This window comes from Ixodes scapularis, unplaced genomic scaffold (assembly GCF_016920785.2).
Source record: "Ixodes scapularis isolate PalLabHiFi unplaced genomic scaffold, ASM1692078v2 PGA_scaffold11__112_contigs__length_91849675, whole genome shotgun sequence".
Classification (NCBI taxonomy): domain Eukaryota; kingdom Metazoa; phylum Arthropoda; class Arachnida; order Ixodida; family Ixodidae; genus Ixodes; species Ixodes scapularis.
In genome coordinates this window covers 39,833,320-39,855,360 of record NW_024609837.1, presented here as the reverse complement: position 1 = coordinate 39,855,360, position 22,041 = coordinate 39,833,320, and the positions used below count along the sequence as shown (strand labels likewise).

The window sequence follows — 22,041 nt, the reverse complement described above, 5'->3', positions numbered from 1 at the left end:
GTAATAGGGAGTTTTAGAATAGCGTACGCCATTTTAGCCCACACTAGCGCTAACGTCACGCTTAGCAAGAGTGTTTTAGAACAGCGATTCTGGGCCGTGACGCAAAAGCTCAAGCATTTCGAGCTAGCGACGCCACCAAGATGTAGTAACATTTTTTATGTTGCACACAAAATGCTGTAACTTGAGAGCAAAATAAGATTTTTTTTTTTTTTTTGTAGAAAGTAACATTTTAGATTTGTTTAAACATGAAACTGCGACGCCAGTGGTCAACCGGTCGTTTCCGCTTGCGTCGCCTCGGCAAGAGATGTCTCGTGTACTGACCTTCGCACTCCGTACCTTCGCCGAGAAATGTTCGCTCGTCGCAAGCATCAAGTTGCCGGTGATTGCCCACCTTACTGGGTTTCTCAAACAGGGTGAAATGTCGTCCTGTATTTAAAATGCGAGCCGCGAGGATGCCGCCGACGTCGCCCTCACTACGCCACCAAAGCGGAAGCAGCCATGATCCTGGAGGCCGCCATTTTTTAACTGTGCTCGTCTTTGCTTTAGCAAACTTTTCATCACAAATCCCCCCAGGAGGAGCGCAAAGACTCCTTGCGTACGCACGCCATTTCCCAGGAATAGCGTGCTCTCAAATAGCGTACGCAAAGCACAAAACTTGGTTAGCGTTCGGCGCATGCACAGTGGCGACGACGCTATTTTTTTGTACGCTAAGCTTGAGCGCGCGCTATTCTAAAACTCCCTTATATCAGAGAACTGTACGCCCTATCGCTTACGCGGAGGTCGCCCGTAACGTCATTCGCGGGCATGCCGGCATTTTATGTAACACGAGCGTTCGGTTCACTGAGTTATTTCAAACCGCCGCTCGAGGCAACCAGTAACTATACCCGTTTTCATTTGAAAAACGCTAGTAAAACAAATCCGACTCCTGGCGGAGCAATACGAATTCCACTTTTTATGTGTATAATTAAGATATGTGCAGGTGGAATTTTGATTATATATATGCTATCTTATCAACACGTACTAATCCAAACGCCAAAAGAATCGCTTTTTCCTTCGATAACCACATCTCGTAATAACTACTTCGCGCCGGGTATGAACAATGCGGAAAATTTGCCTATTATAAATAATCACAACGCATCCCCGTGGGGGGCGGGGGGGGGGGGGGGGGGGAAGGGGCGGGGGAGGGGCGGAGTAGTAGGGTTGTTCTGGCAGAGGTCCTCGAATCCTCAGATCAAGCTCCTACCTAACGTCTGCAAAGGACGGCGATCTTGCTGGTGTGGAATTCACGTTACGGAAGCTCTATGGAAGTTAACATATACAACGTAGTAAACTCGTTAGCGTTCTACGCCAAGTCACATTCAAGACTAAGTAGCTTTACGAGAGAGCAATACTGCCGCGAAATGACGCTGCTTCTTAGAGGCCAATGACGTGGCAGCGTTTCAACGAAGCTCCAGAGACTGTTACCAGGCGACATCTTGAAATATGTTCATTCGTTTCAAAGTTAGTTTTCTTGACTTTCCTGTTGGCAGCTCAGAGACCATAGTCTTGTCTAGTGTTTCTCGACTGCCGCCGCACCATGGATGATAACTAAATAAATAAATAAGAGCAACAATTATGCTTCCGTACCCCTGTAAGGTTTGAAAACATATCTCGAGCTCTCCAAACTCTTTTCCTATCTTCACCCCGTTTGTAGCGTCAGCTCATTGTACCTAGAATGTCGCCGGCGTACGAAGACGGCAAGCGAAGAATGGCTCGATATACCGCTGCCGAGAACTATACATTAAGTTATCTCGAGAAACACCGAATCCTCCTCGCCATCTTCTGGTAGCATCCTCTCCCCTCGCCTATCTTATTTTCTTTCTGGTTGGTTTCCTTTGTTCGTTATGAGTTTGTCGTTGCTCGCGCCGTACCGCCGCTTTGTCCGCGGATTATAGATGAGCGCAGTGCGCCTTTGGACGCCAATGCCGCCCGGGTGTTTTTATCATCACATGCCCTCATTTTGCGCTTCTCTAGTGTTGATGATTCTTTGTTGCCTCAGTGGAAAGATAAAGGGTAAGCGGAAAAATGAAGAAAGATATGTCGAGGAGGAGAGGTTGACTCCACTGAGGAAGTGTCTTGCTTTTGTTCTTTATTTATGGAGTCTCCAATGTGTTCGCCATATCACTCTTCTAATCAGCTTTGTGAGCGTTCGCGGGGGAGGGAGGGGTGGAGGGTAAGGAGAGGAAGGAGGAGAAGATGGATGGGCATAACAAAAACGATGATGATGCACCTTGGTACTTGGCAGCGATGGGTGGCGAACGACATCGACATTTCTGTGCATTATGTTAATGATTAGTGTTCATGGATCTAGCTCTGATTGAACAGAACATGTCGAGGACGCGTCTAATACTTACCACCTGAACGTGTTAGATTACGCGCCAATGTATTGTGTGGTCATTCAGCTGTCGCGGTTGAGACGTGGCTAGTGCACTACTATACATGACTTGAACTGACGCCGCATGAGCGAACATTGCAGATGCCTCGCTGCTTTGCCCGTTTCTTCTGCAGCGGGCATGTCGCGTTAACAATTTTTTTTTGACATCGAATCTATTCTATCAACCGAATTTAATTAAAAGGGTGTAACGTTTGAGTGCAATGTTTGACTCGTGACGGCTGACTAACGAAGAACCGATACGGGAAAGCGTTAATTGAGGGAACGACTTCGCGCATCTCGGGGCGCGGCACTATCTTGGCGTGGCTCGGCGCAGAGACGCGATGGCGCGCCGCGGCGCGGCCTTGAAAACGCGTGAGCGAATAAAAAAGGTTCCTCGAGGTCCTGTCACGCTGCGCCATCTTACGTCGTTCTAAAGATGGCACCAAATCTTCGACACACTTGCACCGTGGCGAAGCGGTGCCATTCGGACACCGCTCTCTTCTTCCAACGCTTCCATGGCTCCTACGAATCAGACGGCAGAAGAACGAATGCGAGCTTATCGGGAACGCTAGAAACGGCAAAAACAGCAGGAAGAGCCTTTACCAGTTGCCCCGCGTAAGAACGCCGATAAGTATAAGGCCTATCACACATTCTCTGCTTACCAGTGTTTGTCAGCATGGTCAAGCTTTTATAGTTTATTTCTCGGGAAGAACAAGCAAGAACTTACCGAAAGCACATTGCGCTGACGTGCTGTGCAAGCAATGCCGTGGTGGTGTTCATATGAAATACAAACAAAAATAAAAACAAAAACAAGGAAGCGCGACCTTGTAAGCTGCCTACCTCGCAAAAACTATCTGGCTTCCGGTCAGCAGATGGCAGCGCACAGCCAGCAGCGCCTAGAGTAATCGAAGCCTGCGCGCAAGAGTTTTGACGTCATCACAGTGAGAAAAAGATAATACACAGGTCAGACACGAGAGTACCACGCCAGCGTCTGGCTAGTCCTGGTGTTCAATAAACGCGTCGAATGAACGCTCGACATCGGGCTCGGGTTCAACTTTCGAGTTGGTATACAGAGCGGGATGGCACACTGCTGCTCGTGCGGAGCACTAAAGCTTTAATTAAAAAGGCTCCGAGGATGTAGAAATGGGCTGGCACGCCCAGGCCTCCGGACTCGTGGTGCGGGTCTAACAAGGTGCCTGGCTTTAATTAATGGGGACGCTCAATCGCGCCGCTCTTCGGCCAATATCCCGGTATATTTTTTTTTTACTTGAGTTCTGCGATGAACTGACTCGCGAGTGCGTCCCCCCCTCCCCTTCCGCTCTCGTTCTGCGATTAATTGGGGTTCTATTTTCCGGGTTCGAGTTCAATAAAATATTCTGAAGGTTCGATTTAGGGCTTCACGACACAAAGTTTGGAGACGAACTTCGCAGGGCTAAGGAAGTTTGTCGCCTCGCTTTTTTTAAGGCGAAAGTCTTAGTACGTCCCATTACGGAAAAAGCCGGCGTCGGCGTTGTGCCCGAAAGATGGCCAGAAAAATATGTCATGAAGAATGCGGCCCTCAAGGTCAAATCGGACGCGCCTCGGAGATAAAACAGAAAGAAAAGTGCAGCAACGCAGATGCTTCGGCACGGAAGCCGTGAAGCTGGCGAGGGCGCAGTGCCTGCGCAGTGAATGAGCGTGATGTCACCGCGGGAGCGCCGCGTACAAAACGAATTCGTGGCACGGTTCCGACTTGATCGGTGCTCGTCGTGTGCTTCGTGCGATGGACTGTGAGGCGACAGCATCCACATTTACGGCGCACACCGAATACAATACCGGCACACACAACTTTAACCCGTGTAGAAACCTTACTCGAAAACTTTTCAACCGCGGGACTATAATGCTTTCGCATTCCTGCACGTGAGCAGTCTTAAGTGTCTTCGGTGTGTTTTTTAGAGGACAAGCGATGATCAGCGTAAGACCACCGCGGTCAAACAGCTAATATATTAGAGAACAGACGGTCTGCAGACAACTAGAGAGTTTTAGAGAACCGTTTTAGCACGTCCGATACGGCACGATGGGCCCTCCGGTACGAACTGCGCATGGGCTACCACAGTGGACCCGCATATGCACGGTGCGTACCGGAAACCCCATCGCACCGTATCGGATCTGCAAGAACGGTTCCCTAGAACTGTCCGTGGCCTGTTTCGTCCTCGTCTGAACGGTCCCGTCACACTGGTTCATACAAGAGCTGTCTGCAGAAACGATCGATGCGTGTAGACATGCACGAAGTAAACAAGCTTCGCCAATGTCTGAGGTGTGTTCGCCGATAGTTTTGTGACCATGTCTGCCGCGAACACTCTTTTTTTGTATGATATGGGGACAGCGCGACCGCGAATCAAACGATGTATTGGAAACACCCTGAGTGTCTTATGATAACCCAGGAAGTAATAAAGGGCAAAACAAAAATTATACGTCCGTTAGAATGTCGTTTTTGGTTTCGGGGAGAGGTAGGTGATTGACGATCGTAATTTTGCTCGGAGGTTTCACATATCGGTCCAGTATATCGGGCTGACTTTTCTTTTTTCTTTTTCCTAGGAAGGAAAGATTTGTGCGGCTGGGAAGGGACTTCCATTTTATATCTGTCAATTCGTTTGCCCTTTTTTTCTGGTACTAAATCTTCGACCCGTCTTCGAAATGTTCGAACTCGGAATTTCGACATCGATTTTTAAGCAAATGGGTCTGGCGGTTGGATATTGCGATATAAATTGAACATTTCAAAACGGAGAATAAAAAAAAAAAAAAGTACAGCGGTCACAAAATTAAAATGGAAAAAGTGGAGAAATTTATAATTATCTTATGGATATTTTCTTTTTAGATAAAGGTCCGATGAGACGTAGAGAAAGGGAGAGATAGAAATAGAAAAATGAAAGCCGTTTACAACTCCCTGTTACGCCGAATTAGAGCGCAGCTCTTGAAGAGGAGGAGGGAAGGGTTCTGAAGGTCACGTGTTCTTGGGGGGAGGGGGGTCACGTGACCTCGGGGGGGGGGGGGTCACGTGACCTCACGTCTACGCCCACGCCGACGCCACTCATGCCGGAAACGGGCGCCTAAGAGCTGCGCTCTAATAGGGAGAAACTGCAAGTTAGGCGGGAGCAAGGGCGGCAGCCCTAAGTGTCTTTCTTTTCCTGTAGACCAATTTATGTTTACAAACAAACTGGAGCGCCCCTAGCGGACGTCACCGGCGCCGCACATGCGCGATGGAGCATGGGGAAGAAGCTCGCAGTCGCCCCTAAACCAACTTTGAATACAATTTAGCGCTCAAAAAATAAGGACAAAGAGACGAGAAACAGACAGCACAGTGTGCTCTGTGCTGTCTGTTTCTCATCTCTTCGTCCTTGCTTTTTGAGCGCTAAAATGTATTCAAAGTTCCAAAACCAACTAGCCCAACAATCTACTCTACATAAACAAACGATTGAAATGCGATGTGGTCGGCGTCGGTAGGGGTCCCCATGCTCTTTTTCGCGTCAGAATTGTTGATTCTATGTCTTTCTGGCAATATCTGACTACTTCAGCGGCCTCAGCGAAATTATCGAGGCTCGTTACACCGCAGAACTTCGCGTAAATAATGTGACAAGCGGTCAGTCATTCCACGTGGACGCCGCAGAATGGACGCTAAAGCCGGATTGGAATGATGATATTCCGCTTGCAATTTTCAGTCGCGACGTCGCTCGGGCAGCGAAAAAAAAGAAAAAAAACGTGAACCGTAGCTGAGATGGTCGACGTCGGTACTGATAATCACAAGCAGGATCGGACAAAGTGAATCAGGAATAAAAAGTCAATGATGGCCACTGGTAACAGTGATCAACATCTCCTTGGATCTACTGTTTACAATTACCGGGCCCACGTTTGGTCTGTGCCGGTGTCGTCTGAAAGATCAGACGACACGCAGAAACGTTTGAACCAGCAGACGACAGTTCGAACAATCAGGTGGCCGTTTGAGCTTGAAGACGCACTGAACGTAGTCCGCGGGTGGCCCGTCCAACTTAACGGTTTTTCCGTGCTCATGTTGGAACAAAACAAATACTAAATCTGGTGACCACAAGTATCCGTGAATTCAACTCGTAATAGTAAGGTAGAAAGCTGGGCTAGTTGGTATGAATTAAACATAAGGATAGACTGCGCACAAATAGACAGAACCGTGGAGGTAAGAAGAGAACTGAAAAGATACGCGTACTCACAACTGAAATGTATTGCATGAAGAAAAGGAAGGTGAAGCAAGATGACAGAGACACTGGCATGTGGGCATACAATTCAGCCACGCCTAAAGGAACGCAAAAAGGCTACTTCTTTTTCGCTAAGCACCAACGACGGCTCATTAACGCAGTTAACCAGTCGTCGTTGGCGCATCTGCAATATTTCCTTCACTTACCCTCTTCTACTCGTCAACCTGGCAACCGGAAATGTGTGCCGAGCGCGGGTTGCTTCGTACCGCATCAAACGAGGTACCTGTCCAACTGAACCTCAAGTTCTGACTGGGTTTGTACACCTTGGGACATCCCAAAAGGCTTTGCAGAAGTTTACGATTCGAGTATTGATGCCAGGCAAGGTTTTTCGAGGACTGCCTCTGGGTCTTCTGTGGTATCAGCGGGCGCAATTTTGACAACCAACGAAGGATGTTTTTATATATGAGCAAGCTAACAGGAGACTCAACCGAGTATTTGTGGCAGAAAATCTGGAGGAAATTCTCCCGAATGGAAGAAGGTGCTACAGCGTCAGGCAGATTTGTGAACCTTGGGTATAAAGAAGTCCAAAACAGCAAAAACAACCTTGGTCTGTGTCCGAAGTTTTGCATCGAACCGAACCTACGTCCTCCAGGAATCTTAACCTTGGCAAGAAGGGTGGCATACAAGACAACCGAAGAAGTCAAACCACGCTGTGCGTCCGAATCTGTAAACACTTTTACTGCCTTGAGACAAGCTCAGACTATGGATCCTCGTCCACTGGTTAATGTTTTGGCGGAAAAATCGAATGCGTTTTTTTGAATCCGATAAGGAATCCCTTTTGTGGTAATGCCAGAGGGCTTCTATAACGCCAAAGCTGTACGGATGTCCAAAAGAACTTCAGACCGCTGCGTGTTGACGAGCGGAACGTTAAAAACAAGCCTTAAGGCTTTGCGAGAGCTTGTCGTTGCCTCAGCTGGCTTCTAACATAAAAACAGTCGAAGAACTGGACCTAGACATGTTTTTTACGCAAAAACACACAAAGAAGCATGTCCTTTTCGAGCAATAGTCACTGATAAGGGCACGTGGAAACGGCAAATGTTTGCCTATTTCCAAAAACACCTCTCCTGCGTGTGGATCCGTGATCCACATTTGGTTCAGAATTCGGAATCAGTTGTTGAAGCCTTAATGTCAAATACCTTTTCACATCACAGTGTCTTTAGTGTTGGCGTACGGGACCGTTTTTATTCCCTTTCGCAGGAACACTTACTTCGCAACATCCGGGCCTGTATTGAGTCCCAAGATGAATTTTCGTTTCGGACCTCAAGTGGGCCGTCTCCAGACAGTTTTCTTGAACTTCTGCGATTTCATCTAGATTCTACATTCGTGGGATAGGAAAATGGGGTATTTTTTGCAAGAAACCTGGGTTTGTATCAGGTCGTGTGTCGCGCCTGTCCTAAGCGACATATTTCTTGCCGAAATTGACCATGCTATCGCAATAGCTATTGAGTCCACGCCAGTTATTAAAGTGTTTCGGTATGTCGATGATTTCCCTATTTCTTTAAAAAACGACTACGTCTCAGAATGTTGTTTCTATGCTTATGGACATTTTTTATAAGTGCGGTTTAGGCCTTACCTTCATTTTTGAGATGCCTAAGGAAGAATTGTTGCAATTCTTGGACCTTTTTCTTGCCATGCTAGCAGATCATTTGTGCTGGTCCTTCTCACCCCGCTCTAAAAAAAGAAATTCTCCCCTACACGTCCTCGCATTTCAAGGCTGTGAAGAGGGGAATAGCTATCTCCTACCTCTCTTCCGCCCTAAAGACGTCATATCACCAGACTTGTACACGTTACTGAAAAATATTAAGGAATTACATTTACAATTACTATAGGCTAAATTGTAATTTATTCCAATTACAATTGCCCTTCCATAAAAGTAACTGACCGTTACCCTAAGAAGTAATCCGCTACTTTCGTGGCGATACCTTTAACATCATTGCCCTCAAGTAAGAAACAAAGGGAACAGGGTTATTCAAGTTCTCATTGTTGCAACCTGTTTCATTTAATGACCTTGAGTATTTTGAGCAACAGCTGGCTCTCGAAAGCCTCGTCATACATTTTGCGCTATTTCTTACTCAATATGTCGACTGCTACGCTGAACACCATTTGAACTGAGGTACTGGATGGGAGTGCCATGTTGTTCCTCACGAATGCCTCATGCTCTGCATTGAGCTTTTTCAGCGAAGCAATGGAAGTACTATTTACCTCGACCGTAGAGCAAACCTTCGTCGTTGCAGCCGTTCCCTGCTATTCGAGAGATTTAGTACATCGTTCTGATATCTCCGATACCTGCGATAACGGTACGTGATAACGATATGATGAATGCGCAAAGACGGAAGCGAAGTATCGGATATTGTTGTCGGAGCCATCGGACCGATCTACTAAAATTCTCCATTGTCTAAATCGCGAGGTGTGTAAGTCATCATACATCTTGCCAAAAGTCGATGCATATAATGCCAGACAATAGCAAAACATAGTTGTTACATTAAAGTGATAAATAAATAATAAATAAGGTTTGGCTCAATATTATTCTTCCTTTGGTTTTGAACAGGTTGAGCCTCGGTTGAGACGTTGGTGAATAAAAAAAAAGTTTCCAGTATATAATACACCTAATAAAAGAAAAAAAAGGACGCTCATAACAACAATTAATTAGAACGTCGGTTAAAACAAGGAAATGTAAACGCACGTTTGCCGCGTGTACCTTTATTGGTGCCGCTCAAAAACTCATGGAGCACGAACCGACTGCTGTTTACTCCGGTGTTCACCAGATAGACGTCTGCTGATGCCACGGGCAGCGAAGGGTAGGGCACTAAGTAAGCCGCGCTATGGTTGAAACTCACGAGGTTCACCCTCTCTTCAAGTCCAGAATATCAAGTCTACGTCAGCCACCATTACGTTTTATTTGTAAAAATATATGCTTGAGATAAGATGCGTCATGCTGAGCAAAACAGCAAAAAGAAGAAAGGAAATCTATTACCATTTTCCAAGTGCTCGCAAAATGCTGAATCACAAAAAGGGTGACTGAGATGCAGATAACCTGGCTGGAATTCACAGATAAAGTGGTCCAAACCTAGAAGTTGGACTACAAAAAAGTAAGCACCTTATAAAACAGGGTTAAATAATGTGAAGAAGCAGAAAAAAATCCATTTGTTTTATAAGAGAAGATGATAAGTGTGCAGTCTTGTACACGTTACTAAAAAAAAGTAATTGATTACAATTACTATTACTCTGGCTAAAAAGTATTCGATTAGATTACTTGATTACTCGACGGCAAAAGTAATTGGACATTACTTAAAGAAGTAATCGTTACTTTTCCAAATTACTTTATTCTGTGAAGACACATCTTTAGCGCTCATAACAATGAACTACTTCCAACCTATAATTCACATTTGCACAAGTATTGAAGAAGAAAAACTGACTCCCTCTTCGTGGTCGTTGCACCTTCACAATGCGGACACAAGCATAGAATTCGTTTGAAGTTTAATGATTTGGGCGTTCGCCAGTGTGTGTGTGTGTGGGGGGGGGGGGGAGCAAAGGGGGTTCTAGATCTTCTTAAGCTTGAGCAAGATTTGTCGCTCAAAGTTTGCGTCACTCTTTTTATTATTCACATGTGAATGAGCTCAGCTCCAGGATTTGGAACGGATCATGTGTAGTACCCATTAGCAGAAGAGATCGCCCCGACCACTTCTCAACTCGAAACATTGCTTGTCACAAAGACCACGTAGGGGAAATGGGGAAATATTTCAACTGCCTTTGCTATATTTTGCATCCGCTTTAGGCATTCTTCGGTTCTGGTTCTCCTATGGGCTGCGAGTAGGTACCCTAAGCAGGATTTTTTTATTTTTTATTTCTGCGTGTGTGTGCCTAAGGGGGCTAGTTTGAACGAAGGACTCACAAAGCTACATTCTGCTTCTTCAAACGTCGCCCTGAATGGCCTTTGTCACGCACTGTGGCTCTCCTGAGGCTTTCCACTCCCAGTCAAGCTGGAAAAAAAAACAAAAAACAAAAAAAACGGAGATTTCACAGAAACTGTACATAGAAAGAGATTGACCTCGTTTCCTACATTTCCGCAAAAATCTTTCTTTATTCCGTTCGAAAAAAAAAAAGCAAATTTTATTTTTGTCATTTTATAAAAAAATGGCGCGTTTCGGGGGGGGGGGGGGGGGGGGGGTCCCGTGGACAAATTGTAACGGTTACAAGTAATTTTATTACTTCAAAAAGTAATCAGATTACTCTTGTGATTACTGCCTAATAAAAGTAATCAACTGATTACAAAATTACTCCAAAAAGTAATCGATTACAAGTAATTTGATTACTTGTAATGCGTACGGTACAAGTCTGTAAGTGTGCAGCATCGAACGAGGGTGCTTGTGGCAATAACACCTTCACATATTATCACACATCTTTTAGTGGATTTTAGGGTAGACGGAGCGTTGTCTTCTGTTGTGACATTGTGAAAATGGTCGGAGTCACTATAACTGAGAAGGAAATTGTTGATTATTTTCAGTGCACTTACCGCCTCGAGCCTCTCGAGGAGGCACACAATCGCTTGGTGTCCTCCTCTCCCAGTCTTCGATCACAAAGAAAAAAAAAAAGTGACTAAAAAAGCGGAGATAACTTGCCCCTTTCCTTTTTTTTTTTTTTAATGGAAATGTTTATCTGGATTTTTAGACATTGTTGGTGGGGTCTAAAAGAATAGATTCATGGGCTGGTGTTGCAAAAAAAGGCTTTGCGGAACCGAAGAGTGCCAAGCCTCCCTTTGCGCTGGACGATTCGCGTGACAGTGTCACTGCACTCGACTCGAAAAAGCTATCTTTAGAAAAGGGCTGCTTCTGAAAAAAAAAAAAAAATGTAACGGATTAGAAGGAATTCATTACGTAAAAAATGTAAGGGAGTTACTTTAAAATTACTCTAGAAAACATGTAGTTATTTCGTTACTAAATTACTGATAAATGTAAGGGATTACTAGTAATTTCGTTACTTGTAACGGATTACGTACAAGTCTGGATATCAACATGTCATTCTTGGCAGCTTCTTGGCCCAAATGGAACGATTTACAACTTGAAGGTTCCAATTCAAGTCATAACGAAAATAATTGTAACACTGGTAAAAAAGTAAAAGGGTGTGCCCGAATTAAGCGAAATGTTGGCAGAAAACGGTCAGTGGTTATACCATATCTACATAAGATTTTTAACAATCTAAAACACGTGGCAAATAGGCACAGTGCGTTCCTTGTACATTCAGCCCTAAAAAAAATGCGAAAGATTTGTCCAAGGGTTCAGGCAAAATTGGATAGCAAACCACGCCATTCGTGCAACAAAAACATGTTTGTTTCTTGTACGTCGGGTGTTCTGTATAATATGCCTCATTCCTGTGGATGGTGCTATCTGGGACAAACTGGCCGGTGTATCAATGAGAGGCTACGTGAGCACAATTTCTCCTTAACTTCAACTGTAGGAGGCCACCTTTCTGAGCATTATAAGAGGTGTACGTAGTCTCCATCGTTTGACAAAACCTTAATTATTGGATGGCACGAAGAGAAACAAACACGCCATGTGCTTGAGGCGTACACCATTACGGGTTTAGGCGGTAACTACGTTAGTCAGCCGTCAGCGGCAGTTAGCGAAAATTAATTAGCCCTTTTTAGGTCCTTTGGGTGTGACTGAATTGTATGCCGACGTGACGGTGTCTCTGTCATCTTACTACATCTTCCTTTACACGCCATACAATTCACTTGTGACTACACGCTTCTCTTTCGTTCTCTTCTTACTTCGTTTGTTCTGTCTATTTGTTCGCGATCTATAATTATGTTCAACCCGAAGTGCTTCTCGCCAGAGCAATCGTAGTCCGACGGCATCTGATTTTTCCTTTCCACGGCACATATCCACGTTCTCGGACGAACCGAGCACATGAAAATTTACCTTCAAACATTTCTCGACTCTTCTAGTACAGCCCCAGTCGCGGCGTTTTGACGAGAAGGCGGGTTTTCGTCTGGTTTCGTTCGGAAGAACGCAGGAATGCACGTCTCGCATGGTGAATTCCGCCCACAGCCCCAGACCAAAAGTGCGCTCGACGCGCCACCACCGCGCCGTGACGTAACAAAGTTCAGTTCGTATATATACGAGGGCGAAAACGAGAGAGAGGAGGACAGGAGAGCTCGCGGGGAAGTCAGGACACGGATCTATGGTTGGAATGATAAGTTGGTAGATTAAAAGATAGCCTGGCTTTGTCACTATTCACTCTTCGAACACGTTCAAACAGGGAGCATAGAGACAAAGGCAGCTGTCTACCCTCTATTAGCCCCGAGAACATGACGTGGCGCCACCTAACGGGCCTATCGTCGTGACGTAGGATAGGGGATCACGTGACCGTTTTTTGCGCTCAGTGTGTAGAGTGCAGTGTCTCGGTCTTCGCTTTTTTCTATTAGTACGAGTGTTTAAGATTTATTCTAACCCATTTTTTCGTTTTTGTACTCGATCCGGTCAAGCTCCTAAGTCGGCTACCGTACAACTGCTTCTGGGTAGCCGGTGAGACTGTTGCAGGCTAGCAGGAAACCGGTCGCTGCAGGGAAGCGCGGCGGCGTAGACTAGACTAGACGGTACGGGCCAATTTGTCGTTTTCGGCGGCTGTATCGGGCACCGCGATGGATGCGGACCATGTGCGACCTACCGTTGAAGGTAAGCGAACCTTTTTTTTAGCTTCTATTTGTCCGGGCAGCCCGTTAAAACTGTGTACCCCTTTTCAGTTGTGCTGCCTGTAAGAAGCATCAACGCGTTCGTGAACAAGGCCCACGAAACATCCCGGCTGTTGCTCGAGGGCGAACGAGTTCTTGAAGCGGGACATGTCTTCTCCTGCAGTATCAAGAAGGTGGATAAGGACTGCTACACGTTCATTGGATTCGTCCTCCAGACGTCGGCACTGACGTCGGACCCGCACGAGCTGGAGATAGCACTGAATGGAAGAAACGTCGGTGACACATCGTGCTCCTGCTAAGCAGGGTAAAGGAACATGCCGTGTATCATTACTCGGTTGAGTTGTATGTATTAATCGGCCGGCGTGTTGTGAAGTCGATCGAGGAGCTCGCGGCTCGAGCCGGGAACCGAACAATTTGCGATAACCGGCGAAGCGCTGCGCCTTGTTTACGAAATACGATCGGGCTTCACTCGTTGTTCCCGTGGTGCAGAGGTTAGGTGCGCGCTTCGTGAGGCGCCTGTCGCGAGTTCAACTCCGCGCGTCCGTCTTTTTTTTTTTTTTTTTTTTGCTTTTTTTAGTTTTTTGAGTACCTGTCTTTTATCTTTTCTGCAATGTCGGAATTTTTTAGTTACGAGTATTAAACCTTGTGGATAACATTTAATTCATAAACTAATATCCGATCATCCAAAGGCCAATGGCAGTTTGTGTACAGCATTGCTGTTTTTCTTTCTTCTGTCAAAAAAGATTATGCAAATATTCCTGTAGCTAGGTCCATTAGAGTTGTAGAATAGTTTTCTTTCGGCCCCTACATAGTAAGCAGATGCGCTACAAAAAGAAAAATATTACATGCAAATACGAGTGCAGCTGCCCTCGTATCAGCAACCTTTAAACTAAAATCAATGGAGCCACATACCATTCTCACATTTATGCAGCTGCTGGTTGCTTAGATACCACTAAGCTGCGAGTGATTTTCACGTTAAAATAGTTGGTGAAATTTTATGTCATGCTATTCTCTGTAGATTACTCTTTCAAGTCTATTAACACTCAGCTCTACTGGCATTGCATACTGCCAACTTGTACATGCACTTTTAATCTCATTCAAATAATATTGAAGTTGCATGAGAAAGGTACTGCTAGAGGGTGAGACTGTTCACATTTTATGACTGATATTGGATATGCTGTTTAATTGCAAGCTAAGAACATTGCCATTTTGCAGGAACTACAAGTGTAAGCACGTTGTGGCAATGTTGCTACATATCAACGCCAAGAGGAACTTCAACGTACTGGCGTCCCCAGACTTGCCACAAAAGTGGGGGAAGGGGCAGAAGAGAGCGGTCGGGGAGAAGTATGCTCCGAGGAAGATCGTCAACCTCCCGGGTCTTGAAAAAGTGAGCTATGAAACTTCTATTCATGCACAGCGCTTTTACTAGACCTTGTGCATACCATAAAGCTCCCTCTGCCAGCGCCAAATGAAATCACGGGAAAGGGCTGTACAAGACCCGCATATAAACGCTTCTTCTGCCCTGACCTGTGCTAACGGAACTTGACCATCAGTGTGTCACGGCATAGGTACGCCGAGAGCACACAGGATGCTCCTTCATTTTCTTGTGTGCTTACATGACCTTGTGGGATTCTCACTAACGATGTAGTGCATATGTTGCGTCAGCCTGAGTTAGCAAATCAAATGAAGACAGTGATGTGTATGCTGGGCCAGTTGTGCGAAACTGTGCCAAGGGGCTAACCCTGCTACGTCCTGCTACATTTGCCAAAATATGGGTAGTCTGCACCAAGCCTGTGCCAAAGCACCAGTTTCGGTCGCCTTTCAAAAACGAAACTAAACTGAGAACCGTAATTGAGCATGCGTGACTTAGGTGGCGCAAGAAACCGCCCAACACTAAGTACCCCGCATCAATCATCCGTCCGATCACCCCCACCCCTTGCATGGCTTTTCCCGCCGTCTCAGGTTTTGCGCTCTCATGTCATCTCGGGGCTCTTGTCTGGTGGTCTCGTCTCGCGCCTTTTTCAATTTTTTTCAACGATACACACGGGCGTGTGCGGATGCTCTGACGTTAGTGTGCCGGCCATGCCGTCATGCTGTGGAACAAAACCAATTTTTTTTTTTTTTTTTGCGCGGCAAGAGTTGCTTTGTGAGCTGAAGCACTAGCACAACCACAGTCACCGTGGTCGTGCAGTGTAACGGGTTGCCGTCCCCACGTCGCTACAAATATGGCGCTTTCTAAACTGAAACATAGTTACTGCTGCGTGTTCATCAACATTCGTGCTCTCGTTTAAATCATATGGCACTACCAAAATCCCCCTTTTCAAAAACTGCTTGTCGATTACATAGGTTTCTCTCGGTGGGCTTTCTTTTTCGAGAGGGACCCCGATACGTAAAAAATCTGCCGCGAAAGAGAGTTAGTGACGAGAAGTGAGCAAAGGAGGCAATGTCTGCAAGCTGAACCCGCAGAGTGTGCTTGTTTGCCACGAGTTCAGTCGTTGGACAAAGCGCTCCAAAAACTTTTTGACCCTGGCTCGCGATGCCATATATCGATGCACTCAGGTTCTTTTTTTCTAAGTGTTTAGCTTGTACCTCGCCTGCCGGCCTGGCAAGCGCACACCGCTGGACTGTTTTTTTTTTTTTTTAGAGCGCAGCTTTTAGGGGCCCGTTTCCAGCCTGAGCGGCGTCGCCGTTGGCGTCGCCGTCGGCGTAACCGCGCCCCTCCCTCTCCTCCTCCTCCCCCTCCTCCTCCTCCCCTCCTCCCCCTCCTCCTCCTCCCCCCTCCTTCTCCTCCCCCTCCTTCTCCTCCTCCTCCCCTCATTGTGTAGTATGGTCCGGGCGGGTCACGTGACCTCGGGGGGAGGGGGTCACATGACCCGTTTCCAGCCTGTGCGGCGTCGGCGTTGGCGTCGGCGTCGGCGTCGCCCCTCCCCCTCCTCCTCCTCCCCCTCCGCTCCTCCTCCTCCCCCCTCCTCCCCCGCTTGTTGTAAACGGCTTTCACTTTTTTGTTGTATGCTAGGCAGTTGCATTTTGCATACAATTTTGGGATCCAGTAGGCGACAGAGCGGAGTGACATGATTTCGGTTTCGACCGAACAGCCATTGTCTCCGCTTGCACAACGAAGCACGCGCAACTGCAAGCCTGCCAATGTTGCCCTTACATGCATGCGAACATGGTTGCATGAAAGAGGCACTAGCCGGGACGCTTGCAATCCATTGTTTTACGTTTGCTTAATTTTGGCGAAATTTTGCTTTATATTTTCAGGTTGAAGGGGATCCGGTCCTGCTTCCTAAAGGCGATATCCTGGGACGACTACTGGAGGGACTGACTTATAGGTCAGCTGCCCTGCGGCACACCGAAGAAATCCGTCCTCTTGGTTGGTTCATGAACTGCATTTCCTCTTTCTCTTTCCCATTGTCTTTGCTACAGTTGGTTTTGGCTGTTTGTTGGTCATTCTTAAGAGACTTTATGAATCGATTCTCTCAGTATCCGACGAACATCAGTGGTGGCATGCCTCACACGGGATAGAAGCTGTGCTCAGTACAGACCATGCAGGATGTTTGGATCACAGCAGAAAAAAACCCAAGATAAATGTACACTCTTGTGTATATTTATCTGTGTAGAATTTTTGTGTACATTGAAACCCTAGATAAATGTACACCACTTAGATCGGTGGCTGTGATAAATTGACACAGCTGTGAGCAGTACGCTCAATGGATGGGGACTCCAACCTTAATATGTTTACATTCTGAATTGTGCATGCCTGACTCACAAAAGTTACAGAGCTGATAATAAAACGTACAGGTAGTAGGTTGTGAAGGCATGGCGATTGCGCCATATATATATTAGATTTGAGTGGAAGCACTAATATCCAATATGTCGTAACAGTTGACTGCAAAGGAGAGAAAAAAATGTCAAGCGAACCAGAAAAGCAACCAGAAATGTTCCTTAGTACAATATGTTTAAAGTGGCTGAGGCTTAAGTCTAGTTGAGCAATGTGCACTGTCATCCTGCCATAGGCAGATTTCTACAAAAAACCAGATTGCCAGGTGCAGGTGACTTTCCTGGCCCACAACTCTAAACTGAAAGTGCGCCTGGAGCACCATCACCAATTAAGTATGCCACTATATGCTTAATTGGTGTACAAGGTCTGTTTAAGAAGTATCCTACCTGAATTAGTACCGTGGAAACAAATGAAGCGCGGATAGCTTTATCTGGTGGGGAGGCAGAGGGAACGTTAATGTGCATGCAAGAATTTTATCAGACCCCCAAAAAATGTGAGTCGCAGGCAGTTAGCCTCGGAGTGATGACGTGTAGTTAGTGCTCGTCGTTAATGTTTTTTTTTGTTTGTTTTTTTGCAACATGACAAAATAGTTTGAGTGAGAGGTATTGCATCAAATTTTGATTCAAGCTTGCTCACACTCAAGTGGAAACAATTCGAAATATGCAGCAGGAGTTCGAGGACGATGCCATGGGCATTAAAAAAACATTAAGGTTTGGTACAACCAGATCAAAGATGACTGCATGTCAGTGGAGAGAGACGCGCTTTCAGGAAGGCCTTCAACAAGCCGAAATAATCTGGTGATTAACCAACTTCGTGCAATCGTGCCGAAGTTTCTCACGATGGAGCTGCATCATGACAATGCACCAGCTCATTCCTTGCGTCTGAGTTTTTTTGGCCAAAACAGGCTTCCTACTGTCTCAACATGGCTCCATGTGATTTCTGGCTCTTCCCTACGATGAAAATGCCGCTGAAAGGAACCCCTATTCGAGTTACGGAAAAAAACGACGAGCAGCGACTACAATTCCTCACTCGGAGGCTGACTGAAAACAACTCACATTTTCATCGGGCCTGATAAAATTCACACATACACATTAATGTTCCCTCCACTTCTCTAACCAGAAGATGCTGTCTGCACTTCATTTGTTTATGCAGAACAAATTTAGGTCTGATACTTTTTTAATGGCCCTCGTATGCTCGCATATTAGTACCAGGCTTATTCAACGTATTCTCTATGGCAGCAATGAGACTGGTCATAATTAGTCCTCCTGTGTTTTGTACATAAAACTGTTCCCTAGCATTTCATTTTTGCATTTCAACAACCAATTTCTTTCCTATCACCTTTATAGTGTGTAACGTGTCAATATTCCCTGTTTATTTGCATGTTTGCAGAGATATCAACCGCCCCCACCGCAGCTAAGGAGCCCCCTGTCCCCGGACTGCCCACACTTACGCGGCTGATTGCCACAACTGCTGCTCCCAGCTTCGATGCTTTTGTGGAGGATATAAGGGCCACCTTCTCTGCAGACGTCTGTGCGGTAATCGAGGAGAGGACGAGGGAACAGTCGCTATCTGAGGACTGGTTGCGCCAGAGGATAGGGATGGCAACAAGTACAGTCTGCCATTCCTTCAAAACAAGGGCAGCGAAGTGCGAGATAGAGCAAATGCCGCACAACATGGGGCCTTTGTTGAAGGCGGTCCTCCGCACGAGCACATACCAGTCTGCAGCAATGCAGCGCGGGATGAGCATGGAAGGCACTGCGCGGGACAAGTATGTCTCGGTTGTGAAGTCAAGGGACCACACATGCACTGTGGAAGACAGGGGCCTATTGATTTGGAACGAGTTTCCTGTGATGGGCTGTAGCGTGGATGGGCTCGTTACTTTCACCTGCGCATGCTGCAAGGGTGAAAAGCGTATTTTAGAAATCAAGTGCCTCAACACGGTGAAGAAAGCTTTCTCAAAGGACAAGCCGACGCCCCTGTTCTACACATAGGTTCAGGTCCAGATGGGGATAACAAATATTCCAGTGTGTGACGTTTTCGTCTACAAGAGTCCAGAGGACTGGAGGGCACTTACCGTGCCATTTGATGCTGCACATTTCCTTAAATGTTCGGCTGCAGTGCACACCCTGTACGACAAGTACATTTTTGACACGCTGAAGAATCTGGCATGTTCATACTCGTGGTAGTGGGCCCCAAAAAGGGCCAGTGTGGTAACATTAGATATGCATTTGAAGCCAGCAAATAAACAAAAGGATGGCAACAAGCAAGTGCTAATACATTCATTTATTACAGTATGCATGACATCAAATTTGCAAAATTAAATTGGCATAGAAACTTATCTTACAAGGCTGTTGAATGGCTTGTGTGTCTAAATGCACGAGCTAGAAATATTGACTCATTTTTGTGCTTTGACAACCTTTCTCCAATGTGGCGCAGGGGAAGAGTACCTTGAACGAAGTTAACAAGGAAATTCTTGGCTAGTGACAGTCTGTGACCGAACAATACTTTTTTCTTCCTACCCTGCTAAAGAGAACTCATTCTTCACAAATGACAGTGGGATGCCATGGTTGAACTGCCCATTAAGTGATCTACAGATTAACGGCAACGTTTAAACAGGCAGCTAAAAGAAAACGCTATCGTGTCCTGTTCAGCAATGTATTAACCTGTTAAAAATTTGTCGTTGCTGAACAAGGGCTTTGAGAGGTTCACGAGACCTGCAATGATGACGACAACGTCATCGATTTGCGGAAGGAGGCCTGCGCTGAAATTGTCCCGAAGAATTCGAAACAACTTCATTCGCTGAATTGCACGCTCGACATGAACGCGTGCGGCTGCGATGCTTTGGTTGTTTGCGGAGTCAGATTTTCTCAGCTGTGTGTTTTTAGGGAGAAATGGTGGACGAACCAACTTTACCTTGTGTTCGCAACACAGCTCGTCAATTAAGAACCCTTTGTCGACCATTACGCTGTCGATGAAGGGCAGGCATTTCTCTAGAAGCCCACTCTCCTTTGTGATATGCGTGTCGTTGGATCTGCCGCAGTATGCCGGACTCACATAGCTAATTAAGCCACCTGGCGTCTCGCACACAAGCACCTTTGCAGTGTGGGTTCCCTTGTAGTGACTGTAGGTAAGTAGTTGAGACTCCAGGTTTTTCGGCTTTTGCAGAGGAATCTCTGTACAGTCGAGCACCATGCGACAGTCCCTGTACTTGTTAAAGTACTTGGTCAGGGACTGGAGCACAGCCTCCTTTTCAGGCCAGAAAACGGCGTGCCTGAGCACTGCTGCTAGGACCGGTACCGACGCTCTAAATATGTTGGAAACTGTCGTCCTATGGACCCCAAACAGTACCCCAAGAAGGGAAAACGTCAGATTGTGGTACAGCTTCATCATTGTTAGCAGTACTGCGTCCTCGTTACTGATGCTGAAATCCTTCCTCTGGCTCAATAAGCGAGATTCCCCATACAGGTCGCAGATGTTATAGAATAGCTGAAAACAGGGTATGTAGGTCAGTGATACAAGGGCCGGTTCATTCTTAACCCGTGCTATCCCGAGCACTTGATCTTTCTCAAGCTGTAGTGTGTCCGCTTGACTTCCGACATCTTTCTTCAAGGTGTGAAGTTCAGCCTGAAGACCTGAAACATTAAAAAACAACTCTGGTATCAACTAGAATTAGGCTGACATGACTCACACTGGGCATGCAATGTTTGCTTTCTCCTCACCAATGGGATCTGCAGCATCGGCAGCCTGGTTGGGTAGTTCCTGCTCAATCAAACCCTCACTGGTGCTGGCTTCTTCAGAGTTCAGCCCTGCCAATGTAACTGCTGCTGGCAGGTCATCCTTGGCTGTTAAATCCAAGTAAAAAAAAAAAAACAAAAAAACAAACAAACCTAAAATTACAGCTCAGCACTGGAACTGAAATAGACACGACCATGTTTTATCTTCTGATGACTGCAAAAAAAAAAAGTAAACAGGTATGCAGGAGCCAAATATTTAGAATCTGGTTATTTATCACACAGCATCCACTGATACCACGAATGTTCCCTACAAACGAGAGCACTCACGGCGAGGCTTGCATGTGTTCACACCTGCCCGCGGCTTCAGGGGCTGTCGCAGCTTCGGGGGCTTGTTCAGTGGCCGTAAAGGCAGATTCTGGGACGGCACGGTTCCTGGGGCGAGTGTCCTTTTTTTCCAGCCTGACGAGAAAAAAAGGAAGAAAATCAATCACGACGGAGCGTGAGCATGCGTCGATCTCGGCCGTCTGATCGCCAGCTTTGCTCAGTTCGCTCGCGCGACTTTGGGGCGTCGTGGCCCAGGAAAACTAACGAGTGTTAAGCACTTAGATACATGCATGCGTGATGTCACTCTCTGCGAAAACTTTTCGTGTTTGCAGCTTACGTGCAAAATGCAAGAGCGTCGATCTCTGACGGGTACCAACAAAATCCCCCCCTTTTTGTGGAGGTTCACTGAGATAACTGGAGAACACTTACCAAACATCTTCGCTCCAACCGCATACACGAAGTCTTCATCTCTAAAGTGCTTACTGCACACTGTCGAGCTCTTGGAGTTTAATTTGCCCATTCTCAACTTCACAAGCCACTCCGTGCGCAGCTGCTTCTCCTTGGGGTAGATGTGAAAGCTGATGTTCGCGTCGGTCGCGTAACTGCGGCATTGCGGCACCGAACAGTACTTCACCATTGCTTCCTCAGCACGACGGCTGCCGAAGCCGATCCACGCGTGAACTAATCGGGCTCCAAACACAGAAAAAAACACGAAAATAACGACCGAACGGTTCCCCAATACCCCGACCAAAGCAAGGCAGAATAACCGTCCTTATCACGTGATCCCCTATCCTACGTCACCGTCGAGCGATCGCAGCGCTCCAATCGGTCCC

The 22,041-nt window shown here is 46.4% G+C and overlaps 1 protein-coding gene, 1 long non-coding RNA gene and 1 pseudogene across 2 annotated transcripts; 1 reads left to right on the top strand and 2 right to left on the bottom strand.

The window, feature by feature from the left end:
• Positions 1-13,318: 13,318 nt before the first annotated feature.
• On the top strand, positions 13,319-19,516 carry LOC120849228 (annotated as a pseudogene).
• Positions 19,517-19,808: 292 nt separating this feature from the next.
• On the bottom strand, positions 19,809-20,641 carry LOC120849226. Its single transcript, XM_040221406.3, has one exon. It carries the CDS (start codon positions 20,538-20,540, stop codon positions 19,809-19,811), a length of 732 nt encoding a protein of 243 aa, XP_040077340.2. The 5' UTR covers positions 20,541-20,641.
• A 34-nt stretch (positions 20,642-20,675) lies between these two features.
• On the bottom strand, positions 20,676-21,265 carry LOC120849190. Its single transcript, XR_005717878.3, has 3 exons — positions 21,212-21,265; positions 20,870-20,992; positions 20,676-20,782 (listed from the first exon to the last, which is right to left on the bottom strand). It is a non-coding gene; the product is annotated as an uncharacterized LOC120849190 (long non-coding RNA).
• Positions 21,266-22,041: the final 776 nt, after the last annotated feature.

Bases quoted from the DNA above. Each gene is read 5' to 3' on its own strand.
- LOC120849226 (XM_040221406.3), bottom strand. From the start codon at position 20,540: ATGATGAAGCTGTACCACAATCTGACGTTTTCCCTTCTTGGGGTACTG.